The 14,735-nt window shown below is 58.0% G+C and overlaps 2 protein-coding genes and 1 long non-coding RNA gene across 7 annotated transcripts; 2 read left to right on the plus strand and 1 right to left on the minus strand.

Annotated features, from left to right (window-relative positions):
* The first annotated feature begins 84 nt into the window (after positions 1-84).
* Positions 85-7,951, plus strand: SPATA20 (spermatogenesis associated 20). 5 transcript variants are annotated; one of them, XM_039846338.1, is made up of 18 exons: positions 90-202; positions 741-919; positions 1,035-1,038; positions 1,156-1,335; positions 1,432-1,496; positions 1,683-1,837; positions 1,914-2,057; positions 2,139-2,340; positions 2,699-2,829; positions 2,930-3,034; positions 3,250-3,324; positions 3,422-3,631; positions 3,722-3,914; positions 4,249-4,417; positions 4,672-4,883; positions 6,337-6,536; positions 7,352-7,432; positions 7,580-7,951. In XM_039846338.1, exons 4-18 carry the CDS (start codon positions 1,211-1,213, stop codon positions 7,748-7,750), a joined length of 2,238 nt encoding a protein of 745 aa, XP_039702272.1. In that variant the 5' UTR covers positions 90-202; positions 741-919; positions 1,035-1,038; positions 1,156-1,210; the 3' UTR covers positions 7,751-7,951. The 5 variants fall into 5 exon arrangements, with proteins under 5 accessions (XP_039702270.1, XP_039702272.1, XP_039702269.1 ...); XM_039846337.1 differs by having other exon boundaries at positions 93-202; positions 741-749; positions 920-1,038; XM_039846336.1 differs by lacking the exon at positions 741-919 and having other exon boundaries at positions 85-202; positions 920-1,038.
* Positions 7,952-10,279: 2,328 nt separating this feature from the next.
* On the minus strand, positions 10,280-14,176 carry LOC120588963 (uncharacterized). The gene is made up of 2 exons (XR_005649349.1): positions 13,984-14,176; positions 10,280-11,989 (listed from the first exon to the last, which is right to left on the minus strand). It is a non-coding gene; the product is annotated as an uncharacterized LOC120588963 (long non-coding RNA).
* LOC120588962 (voltage-dependent T-type calcium channel subunit alpha-1G-like) lies at positions 12,967-13,990 on the plus strand. Its single transcript, XM_039846343.1, has one exon. It carries the CDS (start codon positions 13,524-13,526, stop codon positions 13,860-13,862), a length of 339 nt encoding a protein of 112 aa, XP_039702277.1. The 5' UTR covers positions 12,967-13,523; the 3' UTR covers positions 13,863-13,990.
* Positions 14,177-14,735: the final 559 nt, after the last annotated feature.

Genomic DNA, 14,735 nt, shown 5'->3' on the forward strand with positions numbered 1-14,735 from the left:
CACCGGCTCAGAGTCTGGGCGAAGACCCGTCCCGGGTTGGGTCGGTGCCTGGGCCCGCCCCTCGCGGCCTCCCACCCTACTTCCTTTCCAGTAGGCGGCGCCCAGGCCCACGGCCTGGAGCAGTCATGCTGGGCGCGCGCGTCTGGCTGTGCCGCAGCCTCCTGCTGCCCCGCGCCGTGCCAGGCCTCGCCACGAGCCGCAGGTACAGGCGGGCGAGTGGGCTGCTGCGGCGGGCCTGCGCCTGCGGGTCCCCAGGGCCGGACATCCGAGCACGGGTCCTCAGTCCCTGCCCAGCTACTCCCTCATACCTGACCCCACCCGCCCCCCTAATCTGCTCCTGGCACTAGGCGGTAACGCTGTCCTGCCATTCTCTCCTCCTTTTCCTTCCCCTCTGGCTGCAGGGCTAGCTCCCTGGGATTCTGTTCTGACATCACCTCCAGTAAGCCTTCCTTGAATCCCAATGCTGAGCTAAAGGGTCCTTGTCAACAGCACCCTGTCGCAGTCTTAATTGCTGCAGGGACCTGTCATTAGTTAGGTCTGCCCCTCATCGCCACCCTCCTAGGCTGAGCACCCTGAGATCAAGGCCAGTTTCTGATAACCTGGAGGATTCTGGAGGTCTGGTACAGGACCTGACCCAAAAAAGTGCCCAGTGGGTCAGTGTTGAGTGAGGGTGTCCCCTCTGTTGATTTTCTTCTCATTGCCCCTCACCTGGTTCAGTCCAGACCCAACTCTTCTTCCAGCCACCAGCAGTGAGTGGCCTTCCTGCCCTGATCACGCACTCGGTCATGCCAGAGAGACACCTCCAGCGCCAACACCCTGGGGAGGGGGCCCAGTTGAGGGGAGAGAATGGAGCCTAAACCACCATTCTGCCCATTGTGACTCACCCTGACCTCACAGTCATCATCCTTCCCACCGCCAGGTCTGAGAGGTTGGGGGAGACTAACCTGGCAGGGTGCCCCCAATGAGCCACCTTTCTTCACCCCCCCCCAAACACAAGGGGGAGCACAAAGGCCACAATCTCCCCCGTGGTTCAGAAAGGTAGGTTGAGTTGGGAGCAAGGGGTTCCAGGAGGGGCGCCAGAGGGCAGGGTAGAGTGGATTGGGCCTCTGGGATGGTGGGGGAAGACCCCTGGCCTCACCTACCTGCCCATGCCAGGGGTAGTTCTTCCCGGGACAAGGACCGAAGTGTGACGGCCAATGGTTCAGTGCCCATGCCTGCTGGAGGGAAGGGAAGTCGCACCAACTGCTCCCAGTCCATGCCCCAGAAGGTCTCCAACCGCCTGATCAATGAGAAGTCACCCTACCTCCTGCAACATGCCTACAACCCTGTGGATTGGTGAGTACCTCTCCTGAAACACTTCCCGGGGCAGCTGGGCTCTCGGTCCCTCTTACGACCCAGGCCGAGTATGATGCCTCACCCTGCTGGGCCTAGGTACCCCTGGGGACAGGAAGCCTTCGACAAGGCAAGAAAAGAAAACAAGCCAATTTTCCTTTCAGGTAATGCACCCACCACCTTCCTTGGGGTGCGGGAGGGTAGTGGTAATGGATAGGGTAAGGGTGGTCCAGGCCTGGGGCCTCCCAGGAAACCAGAGGTCAGGGCCTCTTTGGTTCAGCTGGGGCCTCTTGGCTGGCATCCCTCTGACCAGTCACGGTGCCCCCGGTGGTCCCATGGCCCCATTCCAGTGGGGTACTCCACCTGCCACTGGTGCCACATGATGGAGGAGGAATCTTTCCAAAATGAGGAGATTGGCCGCCTGCTCAATGAGGACTTTGTCAGTGTGAAGGTAGATCGGGAGGAGCGGCCAGATGTGGATAAGGTGTATATGACCTTTGTGCAGGTGAGTGGTCTTCCCATAGGGAGGATTGTCTCTGCATAGCGGACTATGCCCCTCACCTTCGTCCTCTCTCTGCCAGGCCACCAGTAGTGGTGGGGGCTGGCCCATGAATGTGTGGTTGACTCCCAACCTCCAGCCCTTTGTAGGGGGCACTTATTTCCCCCCTGAGGATGGTTTGACCCGAATTGGCTTCCGCACAGTGTTGCTGAGAATACGGGAGCAGGTAGGTATCTTTGGGGTGGGGCAAGGGTCAAGGGCGAGGGAATCCCATGCTGACCTCCAGGTCTGCCCCTGTCTCGCTCAGTGGAAACAGAACAAGAATACCTTGCTAGAAAACAGCCAGCGTGTCACCACAGCTCTGCTTGCCCGGTCAGAGATTAGTACCGGTGACCGCCAGCTGCCACCCTCCGCTGCCACCATGAACAGCCGCTGCTTCCAGCAGCTGGATGAGGGCTATGATGAGGAGTATGGTGGCTTTGCTGAGGCCCCCAAGTTCCCTACACCAGGTCAGTGTCCCCACCATACCCACCCCACCCCAGTCTGGCCTTCTGATGCCTGTCCTGGTCAATAATTTTCTGACCCTTGGCTTGGTCATTCGTTAACCTATTTTCCTTTCCACCAACCTGTCAGTAGCTATCTAATGAATATCTGACTTCTGGTCTTAGCGGTGACCCCAACACTGACCTGGATATTGATCTTCTGTTCTCTGGGTTGATCACTGACCTCCTGACCCTAAGCCTGTCAGAGACTGCCTACTGAGTGAATTCCTAACCCCGGCCTGGCCAAAGGCCTGCTGACCACCCAGATCTGTGGCCCTTGCCCCCCACTTCCGTTCTTTCACCCATGTATTCTTGGTGCCAACAGTGATCCTGAACTTCCTGTTCTCCTACTGGCTCAGCCATCGACTCACCCAGGATGGCTCTCGGGCCCAGCAGATGGCCTTGCACACCCTGAAAATGATGGCCAATGGAGGCATCCGAGACCACGTGGGGCAGGTGAAGGGGGCTAGGCACTCCTTGGAGGGGGCAGCAGGAGGCAGTGGGGTGGGGGCAGAGGCTGGGATCGGCCTCCAGCCCCGTGTCTCACCTGGTATAGGGCTTCCATCGCTACTCCACGGACCGCCAGTGGCATGTCCCCCACTTTGAGAAGATGCTGTACGACCAGGGGCAGCTCGCAGTGGCCTATTCACAGGCCTTCCAGGTGACCCCTGACCCCAGCCTGTCTACCTACCCATGGCTGCCCCTCCCAGGCCCTTCCCAGTGACTTGTGGTTCCCCCTTGACCTCACCTCTAACCCCTTCCTATATATGCCCACTACCCAGGCTGCCTCCCCACCCTCCTGGGAGAACGTTAACTGCCCCCTCTACCTAGGCCAACCCAGGGACCTCTGTTGATAGCCTCCTTCCTCCTCCTCAGATCTCTGGTGACGAGTTCTATTCAGATGTTGCCAAAGGCATCCTGCAGTATGTATCTCGGAACCTGAGTCACCGGGTATGTGTCCATTGAGGCAGGCGGGCCTGGCTGCGGGAGGGCTCGGGGACTCCACTGCCCAAAAGACGGGGGCCAGCCAACTCTCCCCTCCCCACAGTCTGGAGGCTTCTACAGCGCAGAGGATGCAGATTCGCCCCCAGAGCGGGGCATGCGGCCCAAAGAGGGCGCCTTTTATGTGTGGACAGTCAAAGAGGTCCAGCAGCTACTCCCAGAATCTGTGCATGGCGCCACCGAGCCACTGACCTCGGGCCAGCTCCTTATGAAGCACTATGGGCTCACGGAGGCCGGCAACATCAGCCCCAATCAGGTGAGGATTCCTGGGGATACTGGAGGGGTCCTGAAGCCAGACAGGCGTGCAGGCGAGTGGACTCTCTCAGACAAGGGCTGTTTTCCTCAGGACCCCAAGGGGGAGCTGCAGGGCCAGAACGTGCTGACTGTCCGGTATTCGCTGGAGCTGACCGCTGCCCGCTTTGGCTTGGATGTGGAAGCTATACGGACCTTGCTCAATACAGGGCTGGAGAAGCTCTTCCAGGCCCGGAAACATCGGCCAAAGCCACACCTGGACAGCAAAATGCTGGCCGCCTGGAATGGTGGGGCAGCCGTGTCTGAGGCCTGATTCTACTTATAGAATTTCCCTTCACAAAGTCTCTTCTGTGTGTCAGGCATCCGCTGAATATTAATTCTTCCTTTATCAGATTTTTTATCTCAATTTGCAAATGAGCGAACTGAAGCTAAGAGAATTTAAGTAACTTGCCCAAGGTCACACATGGGCCAGGAGCCCAGTCCTGTCTGGTGCTAGAGTCCAAGTCGTACTCAGTCACCGCATTGTTCCAGAGAGGCACTGAGACTTAGGGGAGGTTAGGGGGGACATGCCCGGAGAGCCTTAGCCACCTTCTCACTGATACTGATGTCTCTTTCCTCCAGGACTGATGGTGTCTGGGTATGCCATCACCGGGGCTGTCCTGGGCATGGAGAGGCTGGTCAACTATGCCACCAACGGTGCCAAGTTCTTGAAGCGGCACATGTTTGATGTGGCCAGTGGCCGCCTGATGAGGACCTGCTATGCAGGCTCTGGAGGGACAGTGGAGCACAGGTGCGGGGCCGGGCAGCTGGGGAAGGCTTGTCTCTCTGGATACCCCAGGCCTATCTCTGCCCCTCTCCCCACTCCGGGTAGACTCCAATCTTGGTTCTGCCATCTGCCTGCTTCAAACTCTTAACCTCCCTGGGCCCACTTGCTTATCTGGGAAATGGGCTAAAGGTATTTTGAGGGTTAAATGAAAGAATGTGTGAAAAGGGCATCCTTTGTAAAAACCCCTCTCTCCCCTTCCCTGATGCCTGTCCCTCCAGCAACCCGCCCTGTTGGGGCTTCCTGGAGGACTACGCCTTCGTAGTACGGGGCCTGCTGGACCTGTACGAGGCCTCACTAGAGAGCGCATGGCTCGAGTGGGCTCTGCGGCTGCAGGACACGCAGGACAAGCTGTTCTGGGACTCTCGGGGTGGCGGCTACTTCTGCAGTGAAGCTGAGCTGGGGGCTGGCCTGCCCCTGCGCCTGAAGGACGGTCAGTGCGAGGCGGGGGCGTGCAGAGCTGGCTTCCTGGACCCAACTGAGGCTTGGTTTTCCCTGGGGGAGGGATATCGGCTCAGTGTGGTGGTGAAAAGCCTGCATGGGCAGGCGCCAGGCCCTCCTGCGTTCACGTCTCTACCACTTACTAACCGAGTGACTTTGGGCTTGTCATATTTCAGAATCTCAGTTTCTCAATACGCCAGATGGAGCTAATATTGGTGCTACCTTATAGGGTTGACATAAAGATTAGTTTAGCTATTCTGTGACTATGCTTAGCACAGTAACTGGCATGCCTGGATTCATATACTGAACAAAGCCAACTTGGTCCCTCCCCTCATGAAGCTTACAGTGTAGTAGGGGAGACAACTAATACTTAATGCAGAAATGCACACACGAATGCCTAGTTAAAACTGTGAGTGCCGTGAAGAAGTAGGAGGCATCCATTCTGCACCCTGTCCCCTAACTTTTCTCAGTAGTGCTTACCATCACCTGATGTGTCTGGCCTGTTAATGGTCTCTCTCTCTCCCACCAAATATTAGTGTCTTGAGAACAGGACTTTGTCACTGCTGTATCTTGAGTCTAGCACAGGCCTGGCACATAGTGCTCAATAAACATTAGCTGAATGAATGGACGGCTCTGAGAGGGAACAACAGTGAGACCCAACTCAGCTGGAGGGAGGTCAGATTAAACCATTGACAGGTGTCACTTAACCAAGGCAAGATGGGGCTGTGTGATTGTGGAGAGCTGGGGAAGGATTTCAGACAGAGAGAATAGCCTGTGAGAGAACTTGGGGCGGGGGGCAGCCTGTGACATGGAAGATAGGGGCTGAGGCCAGCATGTGAACAAAGGGCTAGCACCCTTCAGGGTCTTGTAGGTGTGGCAAGGAGTGGAAGGCTCTGAAAGGTTTTAAGTGGATTGTGACCTGCTCTGGTTAGATCTAAGAATGTCACCATGGCTGATGGTAGAGAAGGAATGGAGGCAGGGGGAACAGGGAGACCAGTTAGGCGTCTGTTAATGGCATTTAGTCCGAGCAAGCGCTGACGAAGATCTGGACAAGGGAGAAGTGTGAGATGGGAGAAGTGGAAGGATTTGGGTCTATTCTGGCTGCAGACCCAGCAGTCTTGTGGAGGAATTTGAAGTGGGAGGTGTGAGAGGGAGGGAGGGGCAAGGAGGATGCCACTCTGGCTCCAGCAGCCTGGTGGTTGGATAGAGGTGTCAGCAGTGAGATGGGGGAGCTGGGAGACCAACAGTTCAGCCAGGGGCAAGGAAGTGGATGGAGTATGTGTGTGAGAGAGCAAAGGATCTGTAACTGCTGGTGCCGGCATTCCACTCAGACCCGGGCCGGGGCGGGTGGGCAGAGACTCTTCTCCGTCCTGGCCACAACCCTGGGGCAGGGTCCTGGGACCCAGTGATCTTCACTCATGGCTGCCGACCCCTGCGCTCTGCAGACCAGGATGGCGCAGAGCCCAGCGCCAACTCCGTGTCGGCCCACAATTTGCTTCGGCTGCATGGTTTCACGGGCCACAAGGACTGGATGGAAAAGTGTGTGTGCCTGCTGACTGCCTTCTCTGAGCGCATGCGCCGTGTCCCCGTGGCGTTGCCTGAGATGGTCCGTGCCCTCTTGGCCCACCAGCAGACCCTCAAGCAGGTAGGGGGCGGTGAGGGCACTTAGGCTGAGACCCTGGGTGGGTAGGGAGCTGGGACTGAAGTGGGGGATGGGGACACGGGGGTTGGTGCTCCTGGGACTGTCCCTCCAGAGCTCAGGTCTGTGAGTGGGTGGCCATCTAGGCGTGTGTGTGCAGGTTCTCCACAGGAACATTTGTAAGGGCTGCTCTGTGCAGGTGGAAGAACCTGTGTGAGTCTGAGACAGGCCTCTGGCACAGGCAGGAGACTCTGTGAGTGCTTGTGACTGAGGCTCTCAGAGTAGGGGCAGGAGGCAGGGATCCCTGTGGTTGGTGGGTCCTTGTGGTTGGTACAGTGTTTCTCCGTGTCCGTGTATCTGTATAAATGGGTCTGCTAGTGTGCAGATATATACTTATCTGCATGTGTGTCCCTGTGTGCATTATTGCTGTATGTGGGTATCTGGAGATTTGTGACTGTGTGTCTGCCTTTCTGTGTGCTGATGTGTTTTCCAGTGTATTTTTGCCTGTCTGCATGTGTATGCTCCATGTTAAGGTTTGCCTGCTTACATTTGCATGTTCGCCTATATATCTCTGCCTCCATGTGTGTGAGTATGTGTGTGTGTGTGTGTGCGTGTGTGTGTATGCATGTACATACACATATCCCCACTTGCTAAGCAGTGAATCTGAGGCAGCCTCCTGGCAGCTGGTCTGGGGGATGCTGAGCTGAGTCCCATTCCTTCTTAAGGATATAAGGGGGTGGAGGGAGAATAGGGAAGCCCTAGTAGGTCTGGGTGCAGCCCCCACGTACCTGACATTGGAGTTACCTTTCCGTTGCGGCCAGATTGTCATCTGCGGAGACCCCCAGGCCAAGGACACCAAGGCTCTGGTGCAGTGTGTCCACTCCATCTACATCCCTAACAAGGTTTGCATCTGTGAGCCCAGCCCCACCCTCCCCACCTCTGCTCCCTAATATCTTGTCTTCTGAAGGCCCGAGGGAAGGAAACCCTCCAGTGGGCCCTCCTAGTGTCCCAGTAGCTCCAGGTGACTCTCTCCTCTGCCGCTACCCCAGGTGCTGATTCTGGCCGATGGGGACCCCTCAAGCTTTCTGTCCCGCCAGCTGCCCTTTTTGAATACCCTGCGACGGCTAGAAGACCGGGCAACTGCCTACGTGTGTGAGAATCAAGCCTGCTCCATGCCTGTCACCGAGCCCAGCGAACTGCGCAAACTGTTACATCAGTGACTGCCTTGTCCCCCTCGGGCTGGAGCTGGGGCAGGAGGCAGAGCTCCCTAACTGACCAGAGACTGGGCCCTGAGGGGCCCTACAGAGCTTGAGGCCATCCGTGGGCACCCTGTCACCAGGTGGCCTCGGCCATCCTCGCTGTCCCCCTCCCCCATGGGCACCCACCTATCCTGGAATAAACCTAACAGCGTCCCGTGGTAACCTCAGGGCCTTGGCTTTGCTTGTGAGAGGGGCCTCGGGCTCCAGCCTGCGAACTAGTAGCTCAGGGCTCCTTCCTCTGGGAGCCCCTAACTTACCCCTCTGCCTTCTTGCATTCCTCCTTTACTTTCAAGGACAAGGCTGATCTTATCCCCTGCTGTGGTGATTGCGCCCTGAGTGAAACTGCCAGGAGTGGGGATAGGGGTGTGGACTTGCCCAGGAGGGGAAGTGCCAATCCTTGCCCTCAGGTGAGCTAAGCAAGGGACTTGCCCTCCACCTTCCCATTGTCTCCTCCTGTTTTAAGCTGGGGAAGGGGCAGAAGGATGCTTTTTATGAACTTCTATTTTTCATGAAATGATGACATTTGCACATGCTCCAGTACATTGCGGTAGCTGCTGTTATCAGGAACAAGGATATTTCTTTTAGAGTATCCATCCAGCCCCCAGCTTCACCAGGATGGAGCCAAAGCCTTCCCACAGGAGGTCATATTGTCCATCCCCCTGCTTTCACACAAGCCAGGCCAGGAAAAGAGTTCTCTTTCATTTGGAATATCTATTGGGTTGAAAGTTTCTCTTCAAATCTGAGTCCTTCCTGCTGCAGGGAAAGCCAGCGCTTTTCTGTGACCTCCTCCTGTCCCCTCAATGTTAGGAGATGCGCACAAGTCCCATTCTTAGCACCTACCTCTTCACAGGCCCCAGAAATCTCATCTAGCTTCCACTGTGGGGAGGAGACTAGGAAGCGTGCTTTGAGAAGGCAGGTGTAGGGTGTTGAGGCTGACAGGGAGGAGGGGATGGAGCTGCCCCCCTACCCCAGACCTTCAAGGGTCTGCTGAGCTTGGCTACCTACCCTAGTAGCTCCAAAGCCAAGCACTACATACAGCCAAAAGAGGCTGCTGGACATGAAACCCGAATGAAGCCACCGCTTGTGGGGCTGTCAGCAGTGGGGCAGGAAGGAGTTGGGAGACTGGACTGAGTCATTCCAAGATCTGCTGAGGACCTTGGTCACCCCTTGGGCACGGTCACACACAGCCACACATGGTCACTGGGACTAGGGTTTATCTGTGTAGCTGGGCCCTCAGTGCAAGCCACCGGCCCATCTGGAGGGGATTAGAGCTCTGGCCAACAAGGTTAGCTGTCTTCTTTCTGGCTGGAGCCTGCTCAGCTTTGCCAGGAAATCTGAAGGCTGGGCAAGTGGAGCCTGGTCTGGGGGCAGCAAGAAGGGAGAGTGGAGCATGGTACAGAACAGGTGGCCTTTTTGGCAGCTCAAGTCTTGGCTCTGGAAAGATCTAGGCAGTTTGCAAAGTTCTCTTGTCTCTGTAGTCCCAATGACCCTCATGAATGAATGAAGTGGCAAGGCAGGTACCTTTGGCTTCATATGGATAAAGATATTCTGAGCCCAGAAAGGGTAAGAGACTGGCCTGAGACTTCTCAACACATCTAGACCTTCAGGGTACAATAAACACTACTCAGGCTTCCTCTTCCCCCAGGAGGTACAGGCGTGGCTGTGAGGGAGGGTGCATTTGGCATCTTCTGTCCCTCCTTCCGATCTTCCTTCTGCTCTGTCTCTTCTTTCTTTGCTGCTGGTACAAGGCATGCACCTGACACTGGGATTCTGTACCTGGGTTCAGAGAAAGGAGTCAGGGCCTTGAAGGTTAATTCTCTGGGGAGTGTTTGCATTTTCTAAAGAGAGCAAAGCTAAACATAAGTCTTGCTCAGATGTGGGATTTTAAGTCTGCAATCTCTCTTCCTCGTGAGGGTCGCTCTTGGCTATGCTCCTTGCTCTGCCGGCAGGACTGTCCTGAAGGAGCTGTGGGCCAAGGCCATTGGAGACATAGCCTCGAGGTTTGGGCAGTCACTCAAGTAATTTCATCTCTCTGAGCCTTGGTTTCCTTATCTAAAAAATGGGACAACCACCACCCAACTCCCAAGGCTGTGACATGACTAAATAGGACAATGTATCATCGCTGAGCAGACAGTATCACAGATGGGAAGATTATCTTGGTTCCTGAGGAAGCCAGCCAGGCTGTGAGGGAGGTTGAAAGGGGAGAGAGCTGAAGGAGCTGGAGGGGCTGGAGAGACTGGCAGAATAGGGCCTATATGAGGGTGATCTTTCAAACCCAGAAGAGATCTTAGACAACGCTTAGGCCTAACTTCTTTGTTGGAAAACTGAGGCTCCAAAAATATTTTTTTTCACCCCTCTCACTACCTCTCCCTGCCTGAAATTATTAATCTAACAGATTTATGAAGCACCTACTATGTGCCAAATGCAGGATGAGGTCCTGGTGAGCAAAATGGACATAGCCACTGCCCTCAGGAAACATAGAGCCCGGAGGGGGAAACAATCGTTTAATTATTACAAACATAAACATATAATCCCAGCCTGGGCAAAGTGCTATGAGGTTCCAGACACTTGTCTGGCTCAGTACTGTGTCCTCAGCACCTTGGCACTTAGGCACTGCAATATTTGCTGAAAGAAGGCCACACTGAGGAGATGATGTCAGAGCTGAGCGTTGGAGGGTGGGAGCTAAAGATGGTTTCAGGGCTTGCTTGGCCTTCTCTGTGAGTCCTGCCTCTCTCCTGCCCTCTCCCACTCAGGTTAATAGTGAGCAGCTGTGACAGGGATGTCAGAGTCCCCTGGTGCCCTGCCCAGACACCAGAATGCCTTAGGTGGCAGGTCACCCCAGGCCTCTAGCCCAGGAAAATAAATGTGGGTCGCGATTTGTCCAGATGGTGCTTGTGTCTGCCCCCCTTTCTGGGTATGTTCTAGGACAGAGTTTGGCCCAGAGACGAGGGTGGTCTGGATGATGGATGAAGGTGTGGGGCCTGCTGACCACCAGGAAACTTGACCATTGGGTTGGGCAAGCCTCTCTGGCCTCATTTTCCTCTTTGCAAAGAAGGGGTGATTAGAGTCATTCACCCTCCCTAGGACCTCTTGACCCTGTCCGGAAAAGGCAGTCTGACCTGGCAGACTGCGACTGGCGGGAGGGAAGAAGGTGTCAGACACGTGGAGCCAACCATAAATAGGTCCCTCTCCCAGAAGACCGCTGTGAGTTCAAGACTCTGGCACACACAGAATGAGAGCAGAGACTCCCGCCAGGAGGGAAAGGCACTTAAGAGAGCTGCTCATTAGCATGAAATGCAAATGAGCCCGGCCTCATTTGCACAACTCGGTGCCCGGATCCGGCGAAAGGGCAACCAGGGAGGCGACCGCGCAGCCGCCGCTATGCCCTCCTCACCACACTCTCCACAACCCGCCCACCCGGGAGGTGCACTTGGGGCTGCGTGGGTGGCGCAGCCTTGGGGGAGCGCAGAACGCGGGGGAGTCGGGGAGGAGGGCGCGGGAGGTCATCTGGTCCATTCCTCTGCCTCTCCGCAGTGGCGTGTGCGCCCCAAACGCTCGGAAGAGGCTAATCTTCTTGGTTCCGCCGTGTCTACCTTTCGCAGATGTGGGGAAGTGCTTCCCGACGTCTAATCCTCGATGCCCTCCCCGCCCCACCTCACCCCAGCGCCCAGCGCGACGGTCTCCTCCCGGGTACCCACAGCCTTTTGAGGTGGCGCCAGCGGTGAGCAGGAGCAGTAGCTGACTGAGCCCGGGAACTCGGGAAGGTGAGGCGGACCGAGAGCCGGGGTCTGCACGTGCGCGCACGCGCGTAGGACGCCGCAGACCTTTGAGGATCCGCTCCTGGTAGGCTGGAGGTGCGCAAGGAGAGCAGCCCAGCAAAGCTCCTGTCCGGCGGACAGCTTCCCCATAAGCCATACTAGAACTCGAGAGGAAGAAACTGAGGCACGGAGTGGGGAACTTTTTGCACAGTTTCACCCTGCATAGGTGAAACTATGCAGGTTAAGAGTTGGCAAAGCCCAACTCTGGGCTTCCACCCCCTCCCGCATACACGAGGGGCCCCCGAGGTCCGTTCGCGGGAGCCTAGCTCTTCCTCGGCTGCTCTTGGCAATCCGGAGTCTGGGTCCAGCGTAACCTGCCTGGGGCCAAGTATTCTAGCGCGAAGCCCCCGCACGAGATGCACATCTTCCACAGGATGGATCCCTAGGGACAGAAAAGATGAAGCTCAAAAATGTCAGCATGAGGTCAGAGTAGCGGGTTAGGGTTAGGAAGTCAGGGTCAAAATCGCAGGAGTAGACTGGGAGCAGGAAAAGCCCAAGAGCTTGGTGGAGGCCACGCCCAGACCTTGCCCACCCTGCCTTTCCTTGGCTCCGCCTGTTTCCCCAAGAAGGGCTCCCTCCAGCCTGAAGCCCTACCTCTGGGACATCCTGCTCCGCTCCTCCCCTTCCTCGGTCAAGCTCCCAGACTCGACTCCAGGGTGTGAGATTAATCAGGTGGATACACAGTATTTTGCTCTGGGACCCTGGTCACACCCTGCACCCCCAGCCTTCCTTCTCCACGCCCGCCTGAGAATTGAGCCCCGCCCTCCGGCTGTGGTCCAATTCTAGGGTCTTGGACAAAGGATGCCCGGGGCCGGCGGTGCTATCCCAGGACCCCGTGCGGAATACTGATTCCTCGGGGCTTCCTCCAGGGGAGTCCCAGAGACCCCAGCGGCCAATAGAAAAGTGGGTTCGGTCTGGGTAGCCGTCTAATTGGCTCCGGCCTTCGGGAACCGACCCAAGGGCTAGGGGAAGGAAGAGAGGCGGTCCTGGACTTTGGGGTGGGAACCGGATTCCAGCTGTGGTTCTCTCCCAGGGCGCCCCCGCCCGCACTGCCACGGAGGCTGGCCAATGGGCGTGCGGCTCAGGGCCGACAGTGCGCAGTGATTGGCTGCGAGGCTGGCTGGGGAGAGGCGGGGCCGAGGCTTGAAGTTGGAGTGAGGGATCCAGCTGTGGTGTGCGCCGGGCTCCTCGCCGCCGCTTTCGCTTGCTCGCTCCGCGTCTCGGCCGGAGGAGGAGGCAGTGGCGCCGGCGACAGCTACGGCAGCGGCAGCCACCGCGGCGGCTGCGGCGGCGGCATCTCCGCCTCCACCCCCGCCCGGGACGGCCCCCCACCGTCTCCCCGCCCCTCCCGGACTGTGAGCCTGCCGCGGGGCGGAGGAAGGAGCCGGCCCCCACCCCCTTCAAACCCACCCCCAAAGAGATCCCTCTTCCCCTCCCCCCGCCATCGCTGGCGCGGAGCCGGGACGATGCTGACCCCTTAGATCCTGTTCCAGCTGCGGCGCGGGAAGAGGGGGCATCCCTCCCCGGACCCCCCGCCTTGCGCCTCCCTTCTTTCTACCCCTTTCGGGGCCGCTTCGCCGAAGGTAGTGCCGAATCGGGCGACCAGAGCCTAGGCGCGAAGCGAAGAAACCGGAACAAAGTGAGGGGGAGCCGGCCGGCTGGCCCGGGGGGCCCCAGGGGCCCTGGGGAAGCGGGACTCGCGCCGGGCGGGGCTTCCCTGCGACCCGGCGCCCCGCGAGCAGCATGCCCCTGCGGGCAGGGGGAGCTGGGCTGAACTGGCCCTCCCGGGGGCTCAGCCTGTGCCCTAGAGCCCCCCGGATGCGCCCCCTCCGGGGCCCCCCGGTTGCGTGAGGACACATCCTCTGAGGGGCGCCGCTCGCCCCTCTCGACAGCCCCGGGCCCCGGCTGGCCAGAGGATGGACGAGGAGGAGGATGGAGCGGGCGCCGAGGAGTCAGGACAACCCCGGAGCTTCATGCGGCTCAACGACCTGTCCGGGGCCGGGGGCCGGCCGGGGCCGGGGTCGGCGGAAAAGGACCCGGGCAGCGCGGACTCCGAGGCGGAGGGGCTGCCATACCCGGCGCTGGCCCCGGTGGTCTTCTTCTACTTGAGCCAGGATAGCCGCCCGCGGAGCTGGTGTCTCCGCACGGTCTGTAATCCATATCCTCCGGGGCACGACGGCCAGGCTGGGGGGGTCCGCAGGGGGGCGGGCCGCGCCGCCGGAGGGGACAAAAAGCCAGGTGAGTCGGAGAAGTAAGCCTGGAATGTGGGCAGACGAGAGGGAGCTGCTAAAGAGGGGAGGGGGCGTCAGAGAGGAATCGGAGACGCAAGCAGGTTTGGCAGATAACCCCAGGCGAGCCCCACCTCGATACACACACCTCAGTCCTCCTTGGGGGGCTGGGATCCAGGCCAGGAAAAGAGAGACGTGCCCCGTTGGTTTGCAGCTGGCTGCTCTCCAGATGTGGGCAGGGGAGGGTCGTCATCGTCCAGATGTGGGAAGCTTCAGGAGCCTGGGAGCTCTACTCCGCCCGCCGCCGGTTAGCGAGCTGGGTTTGGTTTCTGAAGTTTGGGGGGGGGTGGGGTGGGGAGGAAGCTACTGAGGGGACGGGGAGGGATACCAATCTCTTGGGTTTCCCTTCTGCCCCGCTACAAGTTTGCGCTGATTCTAGGGTCTGATCCCCTGACCTGGTCCTTAAGGCTGATGTTTTTTACTGACCTGGAAGGAGATGTTGAGGCAGGGGACCAGGTCTGCCCCCCACCCCATCCCGCGGGTTGGAGGCACAACAAGGAGATTCCGGCGGCGGCTGATGTCAGGGGCGCAGAATGAGAACAAGATGTGGTGGAGGGGAAGCTGTCTGCCCCCAGAGCTGGAGTAGAGACCCTTTCGGCTAGAGCCCGATGCCCAGAGTGCCTCCTTTCTCCCCAATTCTTTATTCAATGGGGGGTGTTTAAGGTCAGGTTGGGAGTTTTGTGCTAGATTTTTTCTTGTGGAGGGAAAGACTGTGGCAAGAGCTTTGGCAAGCGGGGGATGGGATTAAGCCGGTTTAAGTTATCCATTCCCTTTCACAAATAAAGAGTGCTCCCGCCAGATCACAGAGCAGGTTTGGGAAACCGCAGCCCTTCAAGAAAG

This window comes from Pteropus medius, unplaced genomic scaffold, assembly GCF_902729225.1.
Source record: "Pteropus medius unplaced genomic scaffold, Ma_sr-lr_union100, whole genome shotgun sequence".
Lineage (NCBI taxonomy): Eukaryota > Metazoa > Chordata > Mammalia > Chiroptera > Pteropodidae > Pteropus > Pteropus medius.

Coding starts and splice junctions, on each gene's coding strand:
- SPATA20 (XM_039846336.1), top strand. CDS start 962: ATGAGCCACCTTTCTTCACCCCCCCCCAAACACAAGGGGGAGCACAAA. Junction 1,336..1,431: donor GCCTACAACCCTGTGGATTG/GTGAGTACCTCT, acceptor TGCTGGGCCTAG/GTACCCCTGGGGACAGGAAG. Junction 3,325..3,421: donor CTCGGAACCTGAGTCACCGG/GTATGTGTCCAT, acceptor CCCTCCCCACAG/TCTGGAGGCTTCTACAGCGC.
- LOC120588962 (XM_039846343.1), top strand. CDS start 13,524: ATGGACGAGGAGGAGGATGGAGCGGGCGCCGAGGAGTCAGGACAACCC.